The sequence below is a fragment of the Emydura macquarii genome, unplaced genomic scaffold (assembly GCF_026122565.2).
Source record: "Emydura macquarii macquarii isolate MOO-44397 ecotype Brisbane River unplaced genomic scaffold, CSIRO-AGI_Emac_v2 contig_1644, whole genome shotgun sequence".
Classification (NCBI taxonomy): domain Eukaryota; kingdom Metazoa; phylum Chordata; order Testudines; family Chelidae; genus Emydura; species Emydura macquarii.
The window spans coordinates 26486257-26505249 of NW_027131781.1; the positions used below are offsets into that span (position 1 = coordinate 26486257).

General features: G+C 41.8%; 1 protein-coding gene across 3 annotated transcripts in view; it reads left to right on the forward strand.

The window, feature by feature from the left end:
- MYO9A (myosin IXA) overlaps positions 1 to 18993 on the forward strand; it is a 372546-nt gene that overhangs the window by 319929 nt on the left and 33624 nt on the right. For all 3 annotated transcript variants that reach the window (XM_067555993.1, XM_067555992.1, XM_067555994.1), the window contains exons 21-28: positions 4135 to 4215; positions 5367 to 5477; positions 7175 to 7297; positions 8047 to 8196; positions 11231 to 11544; positions 12351 to 14072; positions 15564 to 15654; positions 16167 to 16379. In XM_067555993.1, coding sequence (XP_067412094.1) covers positions 4135 to 4215; positions 5367 to 5477; positions 7175 to 7297; positions 8047 to 8196; positions 11231 to 11544; positions 12351 to 14072; positions 15564 to 15654; positions 16167 to 16379 — 2805 coding nt within the window. The remainder of the gene's footprint in view (positions 1 to 4134; positions 4216 to 5366; positions 5478 to 7174; positions 7298 to 8046; positions 8197 to 11230; positions 11545 to 12350; positions 14073 to 15563; positions 15655 to 16166; positions 16380 to 18993) is intronic.

The window sequence follows — 18993 nt, forward strand, 5'->3', positions numbered from 1 at the left end:
CTGTTCCCTAGTTTCTCTTACACACAAACACATGTCCTACCTCCTTCTCTGGCCCTATCACCGTGCCAATTTTCATTTTGTATTGAAAAAATGCAAATAGTATGCCTGGTTCTATTTTGAAATGCAATATGACAGTTTTGGGGTGAGGAACTGCAAACCCTTAGAATACAACAGGAGAAAACAATGGTAATTACACACAAATTAGGCACAGGATTTTATGTGTGTCTTATTGCTTGGTACCTAATTCTGAAAACAGACCTTTTTATGGTGGTTTCTCTATGGAATCCATCAAAAGAAGGATTCAGAAAATGGTGGTATTTAAAAGTGTAATTACTTGCATTATATGTATCTCGGGTTCAGTTTGTGTTCATGCCAGTCTGAATGGAATTCCTTGGAAGAGCCCAGAAGGGAAAACACTGTTGCTTTAGCTCCAGAAATACATGTGAATTTTGAGATCAGGTTGAGGCCAGCATTTGTTGCACTGTCACTATTCTGCACCAGTTAACCTGCCATTATGGGTAACTGAAGCTAAAAAATTTCTCCATCCTTGTCACTGTGGATACAGATTTGGAAACTGCAACGATCAAGTCTCGAGACATGTGCACAAGTGTGTGGTATTATTAGAGAGCAACATTTCATTTCATTTACAATCAGGCATGTGGTCTAGTTTATAGAAAGCATTTTCTAGTTATTCTAATAATTTCAAAACCGTTGTACATAACGTGAATGCAACAAATGTCCTCATCTCTCCCATCCAAGAGAAGGAGGGAATGCTGTAAAAAGGCAAGCCTCAGCTGGTTTGCGTGCTCACAGCTTCACTCCTTGGAGTGCTCTTTTGTGCGAGAAGTAGATTTAAATTATTTGCTAATAAAGGCCACTAACAAATAAAATACAAAGCTACGTAAATTGGTCCCAGTGAGTGCTATGCACAGAATCACAATAGTATTCTTCCCATGGCTGCTGTCATTCCCAAACTGTACACCAGCCAACTTTTTGCACTGGATATAGCAGTCATTTTCTAACTGCAGTCAATACGCAGTCACCAGAATTGGTAAAATGCTCCAGTGACAAGCTAAACAAACTCTATATCCTGTTTCCATGTGTACTTTGCCTGGAAAAGTTAATATGCTAATCACTTGAGTATCTTGTAATTGTTAGTTCTAAGTAAACAAAAACACACTGCATGTTTCACCACACTGATCCAGTTTGGAATTTAATATTCCCCCTCGAGAGACTAAATCATTCCACATTTATACTGTGATAGAAACAGCACAGCCATTGTCATTGCAGCATGAAATCCTCTGTAAATAGAATTGAGGGAAAGAAGGAACATAGCATCATTTTCTTTTGATTTTTTTATTATGTTTACTCTTCTGCCCCACTTGAAGGCTTTTGTGCAAAGAAGTTGCTGCTCTTCCAGTAGCCTGTGATAATGACAGCTGTGAGTCAAAAACCATTTGAGCCAGTGCAATAGCATTCTTCCTTTTAGCTTTTTCCTCCTCCCTCTGATTGTGTGCATCTGTTTGCTCTGTCCTTGACTTTAGGAGCCAGATAGTCTAAGGGATTCCACTCCGTTTTAGGTATTTGTGAAATCCATGAATGATGGAGCAGCTGTAAAGCCGGCAGTTTGGGTAGTAGCCACAAAGCAGAATCGATCACCAAAAATGTGCCCCAGTAAACATTTGTGTTTCCTCTTTATGACCCAAGCCCATGCGGTCTTAAGTTCATTGCAGTGTTCTTGATAAAAAAGCTTTTTCACAGGTTTGCACCAGACTGTTTTCATGAGCAAATATTTCAGTCTTGTGAAAGTTAAATTAAATTAGGATTGTGATACCCTGCATTTTTCCAGGATGGGAACCAGAAGGAAGGAGGGATGAGCCAGTGTACTGTGCTCATTCTGAGACATAAACAAGCTTTTTGTTTGTTTTTAAGAGTTACTTTACAAGGACATAATCATGTAGAACTGCAGGTAGCTCCCATGATGCAGAAGGACCCTAGGTGCATATTAGAAATTGTGAGGGAAGTCTAAGGGTCTGTCTACATAGCACAGAACCCCCCACAACTTTCCTGTGTTAGCCGACTTGGGTTCAGGTTAGTGAGACCCCAACCTCGCAGGGTCTTAGAGCCCAGGCTCCAGTCCTAGCACACATAGCAATGAAACAGCCCTGCAACTCCAGCCCCAGGAGCCTGAGTTGGCTGGCACGGGCCAGCATGGTTGTCTAATTCCTGGGTAGACACCTACCCTTAATCTTTGAAATAATTGACGGGGGTGGGGTCTTCTCTATCACCAAAAAAAAAAAAAAGCTTAATGTTTCCTAGTGACCCTTTTAATATATATCATGCATATAATAACGGCACACAATAAATACACAACAGAATATCTTTTAGAGCATCGGTATTATTAGAATCAAGCCATCCCCATAATTAACTGATTTTTGAATGTATCATTACTTAAATCATGCCGATAGTGCACTTGGCACTTTGCAGATACATGTGAAGACAAGGCCACTGTTCCAGTGAATTTGCAATCTGAATAGACAAAGCAAAATGATTAAGTGCCTGTTCTTAGCTTCATGTTAATTTTTTCGGAGGATGGCGAGATTAACACTTCATTGCAAGCAGTAGCTAGGAACTTCAGTGAGTTTGTGGGGGGACTAGAAATGACATTCTGTTAAGAGACACTCATGTAAATAAATAAATAATCGGGTTATATATTGTACATGTATTGAGTAAATCGAGCAAATAATGCAAAAATAAGCTAATTTTAGCACAGATAGTGCTCCATGTTTGTTGCAAATTACAACCTAAAAGCAGAGCCAACAGAGATTGCTGACATGGAATTTCCATGGAAACAGCTACTCTTTTCCACATAACATGAGGAAGTCAGAATTTTCTAGAGAAAATGCTGGTCCTGTCAATGGCAGCACCAATGAGATGGAATTTGTCTGGGACCCTTCCAAATCACCTGCCAGAACATTAGTGTCACCAGCCTATGCCTCCAGAAGAGTGAATCTAGAGAACTCTCAAGATGGAATCTGTCTCCCTCATCCCAAGCCTAGGGTAGATCTGAAAACCTCTGTATTATGGGTTAATACTGGTGTTCCATAGGGTAGTTCTTTAGAACAACATGTAGTCTAGAGAAAGTACAGAATGAGATGGGAATCCAAGGAGTCCTATCTGCCCTGTATCCACAGCTTTTTGCATCTCGATTGAGAAAAAAATATGGTAGAAATTCCACCAGGTTCAAAACAGTTCTGACCAGGAGCATTCTATGAAAAAATTGATGCTCATAGTCTAAGGAATTTGCTATAAATTGATCTATCTTAAAGAATGGGAGACTAGTCTGGATAAAGGGATATCAGAAAAACTGGGGGAATTGATTGGAAAGAAAGCAACTAAATCCTCCATTTGCACCACCACCAATAGACTCCATTTTAAGATCATGCATCAGTGATAACATGCTCTGATTACAGTACAAGAATAATCTATGGGGCAGAGTCAGAGCTCTCCTGGCAAATCACATTTATGGAGAGAGTGGGGGAAAGTGGGTGTTCCTTTTCACAAGAATGTCCTCCAAACAATGGATTTCTGAAAACGAACAAAGCAGATTAGTGGTTACGTGTTCCCCCACAGCCCTCTGATAATTCTCTTGGGCCTCCCAGTAAAATATATTTAATTGCAAAATGAAATTCAAAGCTCATTTCCCTTTGGTACTGAAAACCTGATGTATAATTGTAAGAGGTTGTAAGAGGTGGGGGGTGAGAACTATCCTATCTTAAAGTGCAGTTTGTACAATGGGTCACATGAGCTGCCATTGTTATGCCTGAAGGTAACTATTTGTGTAAAAAAGAAAGTGTGTGTGTCTTTATAGCTGCATGGTGGCTACAAAGACATTAACATTCGTGTTTAACATGTTTAGCATATCTAGAGATATGGAGCTGCTGCTGAACTGAACTGAATGACCCTTGAACAAAATGTACTTTCCCTAGTGTTTTAGTTGATTTTTCTTCTATTTTAAGCAGCTCTTAAGTTGTCAATTTCCGCAGACTTTCCTCTCATGGCTGAAATGTTTGAAACTTTGTGTGTGTCACATCTGGCTCTTTTCCAGCTTTTAAGTTTTATTTTCTGCTGCAGGCATCCCTCAACAAGTTGATGGAGACTCTTGGTCAAGCAGAGCCTTATTTTGTCAAGTGCATTCGATCTAATGCTGAAAAGGTAAAGATCTATCATTGCCAAATGCTTGGTAACAGAAACTGTTCTCAGCATTTGCATTAACCACCCTCCCTGAAGAGAATAAAATTGGAGGTAAAGGTCAAACTCTGTCTTGCTCTCACTGTATTTTTTCTAGATACTGCAGTGTATGGTGAGCTGTAAGATCTCATTGTTTTGAGGGTTTATTAACATGAACCCTGGCAGTTGTGGTGCGTAGGTACAACACAGCTAATGATTGCTGCTTCAGATACCCCAAACACGCTGCCCTCTTCCCGCATTCAGATGTGCCACAATGTCCCTTAGGGTTTCATTGGACTCTAAGAACTTGGTAAGAAAGGTGCTCTCACAGAACAACTGCTGGGCTGGAGCATGAGCAGTAAAGCAGTTTATTAGGATGCAGTTTCACCCTTCATTCTTAATTGTCTCGGTAAAACCCACAATAGCTTGGAAATACTTTGCGTGTGTGAATTTGTTATGCTTGGTTAAAAAGAAGAAAAAGAACCTCCTGCGTGAGTGAGAGTGGGGAGAACATTGTTAAACATGTATGGTGGTATTGTTTGTATGTTGTAATATTTTTTCTTGATAAAGTACAATGATCCTTCTGGTCATCATGTAAATAATAATTTGAGCCGACTCCTTTGACATTCTTACCATCTGTGACATTGTAAAGGCCTTCCAATCTCTGGAATTCATGTCTGCATGAATGAGCACTAAGGCTTCCAGCTTTAATTTTAAAAAATCCATATGAAATTTTAATCGAAAAAGGTGGATATTTTCATCATAAACCTCATTATTCAAATGAACTTCGTTCTACATAACATTTTTCCTTTAAATTTTTTTGAAGATGCATTGGTATCATGGACAATAGGTTTATAAACATAGCTGGAGTGAAGCTGGCTGGTTTGTGGGATAATGGAGTCTGTCTCCGCTAGATCACCATTTAAATCCAGATCAGCAATGCTTGAATGCCATTTTCTGCCAATGGCTGTTCAGTAAGAAATGTGTTGGTGATCTTGGTCCAGGTGCTGGGAGTCAATATGTATGTGTCATACAAAAACATGTTATGTGCTCAGGTCCAGATACTCATCAACTTCATGAAGTGTTTGTGGTTGGGGGAAGTGTCCGTCTATTGGCTGTTTGTGTTTCTCTTTCAGCTCCCTCTGAGATTCAATGACAGCCTGGTGCTTAGGCAGCTGCGATACACAGGAATGCTGGAGACAGTTCGAATTCGGCAATCTGGGTACAGCTGCAAATATTCCTTCCAGGTCAGACAAAGTGCTTTTCCTTTTATTAATTTCTCTTCAAATATCGTATCACGGTAAATTAAGGTGGCCATTTTTTGCCCACACCCTGATTTTTAAACATAGGTGAATTTAGAGTTCATGAAAGTGAGTGAATAATATCGATGGGTGGAGCCAGGCATGGAGTGGTCATATGCTAGGCCAGCTTTGCCAATGCACTTAAGCTGTAACATGCAAAGCCTCTGCTATTCTAGTTCTGAACCAGAGCGGCAGTCATGCATTTGTTTGCACAGAAATGTGAACCTAATTTTCACATTCAAGTGCGCCCACACATTTAAAATCAAGACCATAATGTCCATTAGAAGCTACAGTGAATTCACTCATCCACTTTGTGACCTAAAGAGGAGATGAATCCATGTTTCCAGAAGTGCAGTTCTAGTACACTACGCCCCCTGAACCTCCTAGAGGTAAATACCTGTATCTAAGGTTATAGCCAACTGTGGAACTTGGGCCTATTTCTAAACCAAGCAGAATCCTGCTTAAACTATAGATGGGCCATATCAACAAAGAGGAATAGCTGTGGGTCAATTTTCTTTTAAGTGAATCTTTTTCAGTCACATTTTCTTAATTTAACGTTTTGTTTTTGAGATCTCATAATAAATATGAGCCAGACAACCTCTTCAGCTTCAGGCACGAGCTCATATGGGCAGTCTCCTGTTACCCATTTCTGGTTTTGTTCCCTTTCAGTGAAGATCATTTGTTCTGGACAGTCAGCCCTAACTCTGGGAGCTGGCATTTCCTCCCATAATCTTCTAATGCTAAAAGCATTTAGCCACCATGCAGGGCCTCCCAAACATCACTGCACCAGGGGGTTGACTTGGTTCACATAGACTTGCTTATTCAAGGGAGATATTTCTTTTTACATTTTCTATTCTTTTCATGTTTTTGTCTAATTTTTGTCTCTGTGTGTTTGGTTCTTTCATCAGTGGCTACCACGTAGTTTGTTTCCTATAGTAAGATGAATGGATGGCAGCTATTTTTCGCATTGAAAATACTGTCATGTCTGTTACAACCATTGTTAGAAGGAAGGATTGTCAGTTCTTTTGTAGGGAACCTAAACTCCTTCTTTCTTTGGGGTATCTGTTCTCCAGGACTCTAGCAAGTCTGATGTTTGAACCAACAAAATAACTGTTGTGAAGATCTGTGTGTTCTGAGACACTCTGCAGGTTCTGGTAATCCCTCCTGTAAAGATCATTTCTTAGGATTCATTGCACATTCTCACAGAATCCATGGGAGCTCCTCTGTAGACAGACACTGCAGTATCTCTTCACCCTTTAAAGGCACTTGAGCCTTCCTGATTTGCCTTTCATAGAATTCTGAAAGCCACCAATATTATAATTTACCTAGAATTGTGGTGGATTCTCCATCGCTGACCATTTCAAATCAACATTGGATGTGTTTCTAAAAAATTGCTCTGGGAATTATTGTGGGGAAGGTCTCTGGCCTGTTATACAGCAGGTCAGACTAGATGATTATAGTTCCTTCTGGCCTTGGAATCTATGAATCTATTATGATGAAGGAACCTTTGAATTCTGCAGTACTTGAATGTCAGTTATGTTTCTGCCCATTTACTAAAACACCTCATTTGACCCACAAATAATTGTATAAAAGTGACATAGCACTGCCTTTAGAATTAACTCTGGTGGCTTCTACTTTTACAGGACTTTGTGGACCATTTCCATGTTCTTCTGCCACGAGGAATCAGCCCATCTAAGCACAACATTCATGAGTTCTTCAGGAAAATAAAGCTCAATCCAGACAATTATCAAGTTGGGAGAACAATGGTAAATGCTTACCCACAGCTCAGACTCTGCATTGACACAGATAAAGTCTGCTTGTATGTAGCATCTTTGTCAAACTGTTGTCCCACTTTACCGAAAGGAAATGGATTAAGTGAAAAGGGTTTTCATCATGGTGTACACAACACAAACCACTAGAGATTGTTGCTTTCTGTGAAGCCAGGATGGCCTGATCGTGCTATTTAAAACAAGTCAGACTCCAATAATCACTTCACACTTCGTTATATAACTTACTATTATATGCAGTGTATGTAGCAGTGTTGGTCCCAGAACATTAAAGAGACAAGGCGGGTGAGGTAATATCTTTTACTACCCCAACTTCTGTTGGGGAGAGAGACAAGCTTTTGAGCTACACAGAGCTGACGAACCTGAATAAGAGCTCTTTGTGGTATGAAAGCTTATCTCTCTCCCCAACAGAAGTTGCTCCAATAAAAGATATTGCCTCCCCCACGTTCTCTCTCTAACTTACTGTTATGACCGTTATCTCCACACACTATAAAGGGAATTTACTTGGCTGCTCTAACTTGTGATACGCATCCAACATTTCACAGCCACATACTGTAGGTAAGTGTCCAGAAACCAACCTTTCATACGTATGCCAAAGTAAAACCAACTGCTAGACTCTTTGCTTGAGAGTGTTCCAGATGCAGATGTCTGTGGCATTAAATTGCTGTCTCCTGTGCCCGGGGAAGCATGACACACATTTTCCTCCTTCCTCATGTTTTGCCTGTTAGGTTTTCATGAAGGAGCGGGAGCGCCAGCTTGTACAAGAATTGTTGCACCAGGAGGTGCTCCGGAGGATCACCGTGCTGCAGCGTTGGTTCCGCACTATACTGGACAGAAGGCACTTCTTGAACTTAAGACAGGCAGCGGTGATCATACAGGTAGGGGACAATAATGTGTTTCACTTGGATTGTTACTATTTACTATGTATAGCATCACTAGTGTGCACAGCACTTTGCAGACACAAAAGACAAGGTCCCTGCCCTGATGAGCTTGCAGTCTAAATTTGACTCCTATTACAGTGAATAATGACATCACACCTCTACGGCAGGGGAGAGGCAGATTAGAAAAAGGAAAATTGAGACATGGAATCCTTAAATCCATTTAAAACACTGCTGCAAAAATCATCTTCCTGGCTCATCACTTTGACCATATTACCCCATCTTTACATTCTTCCACTGGCTTCACCTTAGTTCAGCACATCAAGCGCAGCCTATTTGTTTTCACTTTTAAGGCCCTGTTTGTCCTATCCCTGCCTGACCTATCATCTCTTATGTGCTATAGACATAGACTCCACCAGTGACACTGCCCCTGATTTGCCCACTTGTCAGACTTTCCAACAGGCACCATCGTGCTTTTTTTCATGCTGCCCCACATTCATGGAAGTTGCTTCCTGTAAAAATCCTCAAAGCCGAAACGTTATCCTCCTTTACATTTCTTAAAACCCAGCTATGCCGTGATGCCTACAAAACTCAGTGGTAGGTAGGCAGCTGGTCCACTGTGACCACTGCTTATCACACTGATTATAATTCTCTCACTGTGAGCCAGTGCTTCTCTCATCTGTTTGTCGTATCTACCTGTTGACTCTTGTCTTAAACTTTGTAAGCTCTTTTGGGCAGAGACAGTCTGTTATATTTTTGTCCAGAGTCTAGCACAATGAAGTTCATTTCCTAGTGCTACTGCAATATAAGTTATAATATGAATCCATTTGTTTATCATTGCTGGTATCATTTTTTGTTTCATTTGTTTCTTCTCCAAGGTAATTGGGGTAACATGTTGTATGAGCAGAAATGAGAGAGGGAGCTCTGTATTGTATTGTTCAGTTATAGATTTCATACTAAGACGATAACAATTTTGCAGAACTGGATGGGTGGACATTAGTGATATAAGTATCTGGTTTGAAAAACCTACCTGTAACTCCCAGGAAACACAGGGTCCCATCCTGGCATAATCAATTTAGTTCTTCATCCTTCCAAGGTACACACTGCAAGTAGTTTACTTTGGATCTGTCATTTGGATGCATTCTTAAACTTTTCATATCAGTAGGGATCTGACCTGAAGTCTTTGGCCAAAGTTTACTGTATCCCTCCTCCCACGGATCCACAGGATCTGTTCTATGCCCCAGCCTTTAAACAGTCCCACGGAGGTACCCCTTCAGTGTGCCAGTCCCTCAAAGCTCCCACTCTTCCTTAGGCGTAGGCCATGCAGCCTGGACGCCCAGCATTCCTGTTTTGCCCCATGAGCTTTTTTCTCCAAGTCCAATTAGGATAGACTCTTGCTCAGAGACTTCTTGCCCTCTCCTGGGTTCAATGTACCTCAGCAAATATTTGCAGTGACTCTAGGCAGGCTTTGCAAAATGGACTGGAATACCGCACCGGGAAGTCCTGAACTTAGCACAGAAAAGCAAAGTGAAGACAGAGATCACTCTGGCCAATGTCAGGGCTCGACCCAGCCAAGCTGCTGAAGGATCTGTTTTGTCTGTCTCTCTCTGTCTGTTACTCTCCGAAGGCCAGCTTTTAATACAGCCACCTGGCACCTTTCTCCTTTGTTCTTCTGCTCAGGGCCTTTGCCCAGCTTCCCTGCAGAGAGATGGGGGTGAAATCTCCTTCCTCTTGGCTGTTGGTTGCTATGTGTGAATGTTTTGGCCAGTGGGGTTCCCATTAGCTGTCTGCAGCCTCCACTGAGATGAGTCTATTTCAACTAATCCTTAACGACCCAAACGTATCACCCTAGACTAGGGTGACCAGACAGCCAGTGTGAAAAATGGGGGAAGAGAGGTAATAGATATCTATATAAGAAAGCCCTGAATATCGGGACTGTCCCTATAAAATTGGGACATCTGGTCACCCTACCCCAGACAGTAATGTGACACCCACACCTTGATGTGTTCTACTTTGCCCCAGGAGCATTTTAACCCTTCTGCACCCAGCAACTCCAATGAGTCCCTGCCATGCACATATTCATAAAAATATTACAGAAAATCCCACTTTGTCGCACCTCCACTGTGTCCCAGTTGGTTGCCATGTTCAAAATCAATAGGTGGCTATATATCGGTGCTGGATGTATGTAGTCTGTAAAGTGTTTTGGGGTCATTCAGTATAAAGTACATATACAAATTCACCGTTATTGTTGTTTCTTAGTGTGACAATCTGATAAATGTTGATTTCCAATCTGCCCCCCCTTACTGTATGTCATCTGTCCCTGTATTTTCAAACTGCTGAGTGGGATCAGGAGCAGAGACAGACATCTGCAACTGGGACCTTTAAGCATTGATTATGTCATCCATATCCAACTGCTTTGTACAGTTTCTATTCTGGGCGTTGTTTCCCCTCTACCAATTGGCTGTTCTCTTCAACTCACTCCAGACCTTTCCTTCGCTGTTTCTTCACGTGATCCACGTTCCCTGAGCTGCTCTTTTTCCCCTGCCTGTTTACCCCTCCCTTCAGTGTCCACTCTCCCTTCTTTTGTCTCTGTTTAGCTAAATCGCTCCTGACAAATCGCCACTCAAAAAGTAAAACAAAATAAAATTCATAAATGAAAGTGTGGCGTTAACCTGCCTTTCTGAGCCTCACATTATCACCCTGCTTGTACATTATGCCACCAACATTGTCTGTGTAGATTGTAAGCTTGTCAGGGAGGATGTGTTTTTATGGGCCCAACAAGAATGGCTGGTTTTGTTATTCGTGCAGAATAGCAAAATAGTGAGATTTTTTAAAATCTTTTGAAGGATTTTCCATTCTGTGTTAAGAAAATGACTGTGTGGATCCGAAGTGTTCAGTAGAGGCTCTTGATCTCTTACTACTTGATGACAGAATATACAGAAAATGATCTTGTTGCTTCAAGGGGAGGAGAACCTGTTTATTTTGTTCTAAAGGAGGCTGGTACTACAAGAAATATTGTCTGTTTTTTCTGCAGAGGTACTGGCGTAATTATCAGCGTAGACAGCAAGCTGAAGATGCCCTAGTTGATCCTCTGCCTCTCAGCAATGCAGCAATCACTCTCCAGTCCTGCTGGCGAGGTTTTGTGGAGAGGCGAAGATTTCTGCAGATGCGAGTTGCAGCCTTCGTCATCCAGAACTATTGGCGGGTGTGCAGTAGGCGCAGGCATGCTGCAGCCCTGTGCATACAGGCAGGCTGGCGAGGGTACTGTGCAAAGAGACTCTACAGGGCCAAGAGAAACAAAGTCATCCTGTTGCAAGCAGCCAGCAGAGGGTACATAGCACGACAAAGGTAATGTGATCGACCTCAGTGGACACAGAAGTGAAATGTTGAATTAAGATGGCTGTGTAGCAAGAAGGCTCTGTGGTTCGGAGCAATGATTCTCAGCAATTGGCTCGAATACTAGCATTTTTCAGGCTTTTGTTACTAGAACATCTTGTTTCCCTTCCCTGGTGTGCTAGGGCCTCTGTACTGCCACTATGTGCTTCCCATTGAGTTGTCCACTCTCTCTAACCCACAGTGGAGCTTACTCCGCTCCAAACATCAGTCTCATGGTCAGCAGAGTCTTCAGTTGAAAGCACACAGCTGAGGCTTTACTCTGGTAACGTGGTAAAACTGTCTGCCCAACTGAAGTACTGTAAATGAACTGAGAGCCAGAATAATTACTCTAAATATACTGTTCAAGTCACTACCTGATTGTATCTTAGTCAGCCCAGCTAAAAAGCCGGTAAAGAACAGGACCAAAAAACCAGATGCAGCATTTCAGTTGTGCTTTCCTGGATATAGTAATTTACAAAACAAAGCAAAAACAAAACACTGAGAAAATTTAGAGCCACCATAGTCAGTAAAGCAACATTTCTCACTGAAAGAAACCACTGTCATTCACAACTGCGGAAACAGTGAAGCAGTTGAAAATTCCTGTTATGTAGAATACCCATATGCAGTCTCTCGCTTGATTTGTAAATATGCGCTTAGCTAAGGTATTCAAACGAAACACATGCACTTTCTCTTAAACGTCTCTTCAGAATCAATACTAGGCATCCGAGCAGTGGAAGCAGAAACACTCTAAAAATATGCTGTTTTCTGCATTCTTGCAGGTTTACAGCTTTAAAAGAGCAGAGATTGAGAGAGAGACAGCTGGAGAATGGAGTGTCAATCAGAGAAGAGGATGGACTGGAGGCAGATGATGCTATGAAAATTAGGGGCTCAGACCCATCTAAATGGGAGGATGGCTCATTTGAAGAGCGGGTGAGAGCTGTAGAGGGACATAAATCAGTAATAGAGAATAGTCGGGTGAATCATTCTGATCCAATAGACAGCTCTGGAGATTTACTGTACAAAAGACACGAGAGAGCCAGCAGCCAGAGTGGTATGGACATTGAAGAGGAAGTAGTAGTGAGAGAGAGACCCAAATCATTGGAGGATCTCAACCAGAAAAAAGTGGTCCGCGCAAAAAGAGAGAGCCGGAGAATGCGTGAATTGGAGCAGGCAATATTTAGCTTGGAATTGCTCAAGGTCCGGTCCACTGGAGGGGTGTCTCCCTCAGAGGAGCGTCGCTGGTCCACAGAACTTGTATCGGAGGTACTTCAGTCTCCACAGGGAACCCCAGAGAGTGAAAGCTCTCAGGGGAGCTTAGAAAGGTTAAGCTGTGAGGATTCTCAAAAGACTAAACTTGACTCCCAAGTTTTAGAGGAGCAAGACATGCAGTCTGTCTCCACTGAGACCCAGGACTCTTTACCTAACAGTCCTAAGCCTGATTTGCAGGACACAACCTTCTACTCAGCAGATGTGAACAGCAATTTATCTAACAGAAAAAGGACACCATCGAGTTCTGAATTACCAGAGAGTCCGGCTATTAAGGAGCGGGTGATCTGTGATCCCCAGAATGTTATCTACAAGGTGCATCCAAGAGACACCTTCAGTTCTAGCAATTTGCCTACTTTCTACATTCCACCCCAGGACACCCGGAAAGCAAATCAGTCACTGGTGGAGAATAACTTGAAGAACAAACTAATGGAAAAGGAAGAAAGACCAGTTACATTTCCTGGGGTTCTGAAGGATACTGAGCCAGACAGGCAGGGCCAGGGCAAAGTCATGGACAAAGAGAGAGGAGAAAAGCCTCCTGTCAAGAGAGAGGAAAGCCTAGCTACTGTTGCATCAGATATACATTCTTCAGATTCTGTTATCAGGAGACTGGAGAAGCTGAATGTGGAGAAGGAGGAGCGACAAAAGCAGTTGCAGCTGCAAAATGAGAAGGAGATGATGGAGCAGATCCGCCAGCAGAAGGAAATTCTGGAGAAACAACGCAAGGCTTTTGAGCAGTTTGAGAGACAAGGGAGGGAAGAAGCCTTGCAAAGGACTGAGCATAGCAGACTCAAGGAGCCCTCACAAGGAGTGTCTCTCAGACCACCAAAGAAAACAGACAACAGGCCTCAGTCTCTCCTCATCCTGAATCCCCAGAGCAAAGGGGAAAATTGCCTGACCGTGAATACAACACCAACCTCATCAGTGGATATTAAAGGGCTCACTGTTGCAAAGAAAGGGAGCCCCCCGGCCCATGTCGCACAAAAGGACAGGCCTGTCAGCATGTTCCTGGAGCGAAAAGAAGGTCCACCTGGAATGGCACAGGAATCAACCAGAACAGATCGGTGGAATTCAAAACCAGTTGCGGAATCTGGGGACTTCTCTAGCAGCCACCCTGCAAGGACAGAGGGCCTCAGGCAACCCCGAATTCCCAGCCAGAGCACCGATGGCTCTTCTAGAGAGCCCCCGACTAGTGCTATTTTCTTCACGCCAAAAGACAGGCATTTCAGCCTTCTGTGAGTATAGCATTTATTTGTTTGCTTTCTTTATACCATGAGAGGTGAGACTATTGCAAGACCTTTCCTGAAAATAAGATTGATTTGTACAGGTTTGCAATGAAACAAAGAGCTACATGTTCTATGTGGCTCGAAAGCTTTTCGCTCTCACCAACAGAAGTTGGTCCAGTAAAAGATATTACCTCTCCTGCTTTGTCTCTCTAGAGCAGTTCCTATCTTTCTGGAGACTGGAGGTGCATAAGTTTTTGAAAATGCATCCTGCTGTGGATAACTTTAATCATTTAATAGTAATAGCAGTAATTAGACACGACTGCATACAGTACCGGGCCCTCAGTTCTTTCTGACTGCAGGTTAAATGGTGAATTCATTCCTGAGCCCAGGTCATGACAGCATTCCTAGATCCCGTGCTGTTTCCTCTCTCACAAACCTGCAGGTCAAGCTGATTGACTGCCTTAGGGAGGCTGTGTCCGCAGGCAAACAAAGCACAGAAACAGGCCACCTCTCCCAATGCAGTCAAATGTCTTTTATGTTCAAATTGTTGTTTGCTGCTCTTAACTGGTGCCACCCACTGTGTGCAAGGCACTTTTCCATGTGCTTTAAGGGGATGGGGACAGAGGAGAGGGTTGAATCAGTTTCCTTTGTCCAGATTCTTTCCTGGTCTGCCTAAGGAGATCACAGTCAGAGGACAGTGTAGAGAAGAGGCTCAACAAAGAGATTTTTTTCCCTCCATACAAAACAAGAAGTGTCACTAAAGGCAGCATGGCAGGAGTGGGTTTTTAAGAAGAACTTAAGTGTTCTGGCAGATGTTATCAGGGCCCTGGAATCATACACTGGAGCCCATGTGAAAGAAGGCACAAAGGTGATTGTGCGACAGGCAGACAAGGTTTGGGACTTAGCCACAGTGACTAAACTATTATATTTTATTTATTTTATTTAAATAACTGCAACAATGAGCTTCAGGCTGTGTAAGATACAAAATGAAGACAGTCCTTGCCCTAAAGATTTTGCAGTTTAGTAGATAAAACCCTGTGGGAGGCTCAGAAGAAGGCATAACAGAGGACTACTCTGAAATATCTCCTCCTAGAATAGACAGTCGCATGGCAATGAAACAAGTTTTTAATATGATTTTCTTTCCCTTCTTTGCTTTTTTTCATTTCCATGCCATGAGTCATCAGTTTTACTTCCCAACAGAAAGCACCAAAAGTACCCTGCATTAGTGCTATTGGCACGTGTAGCAAGGGTTATAGTTCATAGTTTGACAAAGGACAGGAGTTCTGTTCTATGGTTTTTATCATCAGTACAGTATCTAATAGTATTAAGTATATGCTGAATAATTAAAGGCAGCATTCCTTAAAACACATTAAATCAAATTGCCATTTATTCTTGATCCATTGAGTTGTACATACTCAAATGTTTCTGGTATCTGCACTGTTGTTGTGAGTGAACCTGGGCGAGGAATTTAAATGTCTTTTTGTTGTTGTTTTTGTTGAGTTTCAACAAGGAATCTTCAAATCATGAGATCCTTTCAAAAGATGAACCACCTAGAAAGCCACTTAAGTTCCCTGGGCCAGGCAGAGGTGGGGTAAGTAATAGCTTTCTTATTTCATCTTTGAATTGAATAAAACTTATTCTGCCAGTTTCCTCTCAAGTGTTTGAAGAGAAAATAGGGGGGTGGTTGCTGTTAATTATGAGTCTGTGAGAGGGAACGGGGGATACTAATGGTGTGGAAACATTAAAACCTTCTCTTAAAGAAACCCCAGTTAACACGGGAACACAGCAGTGCAGAACAGCACGACATTTTCTGCCATGAGTGCCCCAATGGTAAACACCGTAGGATGGAGTTGTCTTGTTTTGTTTAACATATGTTTTAGTAGTGTCCATTACTGTCCATTTTCCCAGTTCTGTCTTTCATTTTTGTTTTCCCCAATTCCCCTGTACTGCCTGTAATATTTTGTGTTGTCTGTGTGGATTAGCATATTGTTCATGGAATTCGTAAGGCAATACTTGACCTACACTGTGATGACAGACATCAGCAGAATCGCCTTTTCTTTTAAAACATTTTTATGTTATCTGTTTTATCATTTGGTCAAGCAGGTTGCCAGACCGGCCCATAAAAAGAAAGCCCGCATGGCGCGGACGCGCTCCGATTTCTTGACTAGAGGTACTTTTGCTGATGGGGAGGGGGATACGGAGGAAGATGATTACGATGACAATTTTGAGTTCCTTCTCTCCCCTGACCAACCTTCTCACCCTGAGCCAGGGCCTACAGCCAGACTTGGGCAGGCCTGTCACAGTGACTCCGAAATGGTAATTTTACGACGTGTGGGGAAACAAAGGGAGCAAGCAGCTGTGCGGGAGCATTTCTTTGCTAACCCTTAGCTGTACTGACACCCTACACTGCTTTTTCTCCCACTGATAATGATGCTGTAGATGGGTAAACTCAGAGAACACAGCAGAAACAACCTCAACAAATGGGGCTGTGGAGAGGGGGGGGCTATTGTATTTATATCAAACCATGGCATTGCCTTCACAATGGATTTGACAAATAAGACACCTAATGGAAGTAGTGCTTCTAGCATTCATCAAGCCAGAGAGCTACAGTATGTACCTAGTACAAATGCTGAAGGCCGTCCTGCCAGCAACCATGAAAAAGACTGGGGCATAGAGAGGGCTTACATAGTTTCTCTGTAGAGTTATAAAGGCTGTTTATCACGTTTTACTAGTTTAAAACAACAATAGCTACAGCCTGGCTAATCTCCTTCCCCTTTGACAATAGTAATTGTATAGGTGATTGGAAAAGATCTATCCAAACAAATTGTCCCACATACATATACCCAATTCTTTGAATAAACAACAAAAATTCCACCTGTATCTTACATTTTTCCCATTAGTTTTGATTGTTTATCTTTCACTGCGCTTTCTGGCCATTTATTTCCTTTTTAAAGGAGTGATTCACTTATTATTTGAGGCCTATAACTTCAAAGAAAGTAGTTTCTGGCATCAATTTTTTTTTCCAAGATAAAAGAAAATGGGCAAGAGACCACATGTGAAAACGCAGATATCCACACAGGAAATGTCTCATTTTTCCTACCCACTCATTCAGATGGTTAGACCATCTCTGTCTTACACACATACACTCAAAATATTTTAATTAATGCTAAAGTTGTGACAGAAAACTGATCAAAGCCTTGAAGTCCAAAGTTCATGTAGACATTTCATTTTGTTCATGTTGCTCTGGCTCGGGATTGAAGAGCGTATGGCATGTTACCCCACGGGTGATGTGAGCTTCCTGCCACACTCACTATAAATACAGCAGGACACATTTATCACCACATCATCTGCCTTTACTAGGCCTTTACTAACTGAAAGGAGGTGGCTTTTCTTTATTAATCTCCATTTTTGTTTTTAAAAATAGCTGTACAAAAAATCCCTAGGTGAATATTCGTTGCAGAGGGGAGGAGATGAGAGCGGATTGTTGATCTACCTGAATCTTAAGGTTTCTCTTGTTAAATCCTCCTTGGTTTTTGGGTTAGGTATATGGCCATTGCCATCTGTCTGAAACATTACTCCACAGCGACAATGCTGCTCTTTTGACGAAAGTCACGTGTGGTTGATTTTCAGTTCCTCTCTGCTTCCTGCTTTTGTCACATTAAGGGGAGCTGGGAAAATTCAAGTAATTTTATAAATGGCCAAACTTTTTTTTTTTTCTTAAGAAATTCAGTCAAAAAAGCAAACTTCTCAGATCTTGAGAATTACATTTCACCTAGAATTGAGCCTGCAGTTTGTAGTGTAAACACCTAAACAGTTGAAATTCTGACTGCCTTCTTTATGGCAAAATCAAAGCCACTATACTAAAATGAAGGGGGAGGGCAGGAAAGAGAAGTAATATTTGCAGGTATGGATTTTAAAATATCTATGAATGTTTGGAGGAAAGCTCCCAGTGGAGAAGATGTACTCATATTGGGCCTGTTTGACTGAAAATTATTAGTGCAGTTTCACACATCAGACTCGCGGCTGAAGACAAGACTAGGCTGGGTAAAGAATTAAGTACAGTGAACAAGGCAGCGAACACTGAATAGACTCTTTAGAAACTAAATTTGAGAGACTCCAAAAAAATGTTCCTCAAAGTTCACCTTGCTACAGCTCTGTTGGCTCCTGTTCTCATTAGATTATATACAAACCAAACGTCTAAAAAGAGACTTTTAAAAGCTATTTTAGATAAACCGATTAAAAGAATTCTGCACTGTGTGTATAAGCAATGCCATGAGCTAAGTGCATGCTGTGTTCCTGAAGGTTTACCCCGTTACAAAGCATTAGTTCTATTAGCCATAGAAGTCTTTCACACTGGAAACCTCTGCTGAGATGCAAAAGGGTGCTGGGATCACTGTTAGATTGGAGGATGCTATCCTTGGAAGGGGTTTAGTTTATGCCTCTTCTTAGAAATGCTCCTATGATTCTGTTCACTGGATTTAACAGCAATCATTGCATGCAAGTAGACTTAGGCCTGTCTCATCAGTGCACACCGTGTATCATCTCTCCTTCTGTATCACTCTTACCCTCTGTACTACTCCATCACTAGCTCTAACTTGTGGTTGGGCACGCGCAGTGGTATCATCTGGGAGCAGGCACTTGCACGATCAGGCTCTGCTTTCTAGAATATACTGAATAGATCAATTTTTGCATAAAAATACTATATGTGTGTGTATGTCTTGTAAATATGTGCAGCATTTCCATCTGTTTTGTATATTGCAGGATAGGTTTGAGAACAGGTTTTTGGAAGAAACAGATTTTAGCTTCTGTATTTCAGAACTGCCTTGCCTTTGTTTCAGCGCTATTTTAAAATAGCAAAATTTATGGACTGTTCAAATGATACGTTTTCCAGCAGCTTATTAGCATTTAAATGTTAATAGCTTAGCCCTTG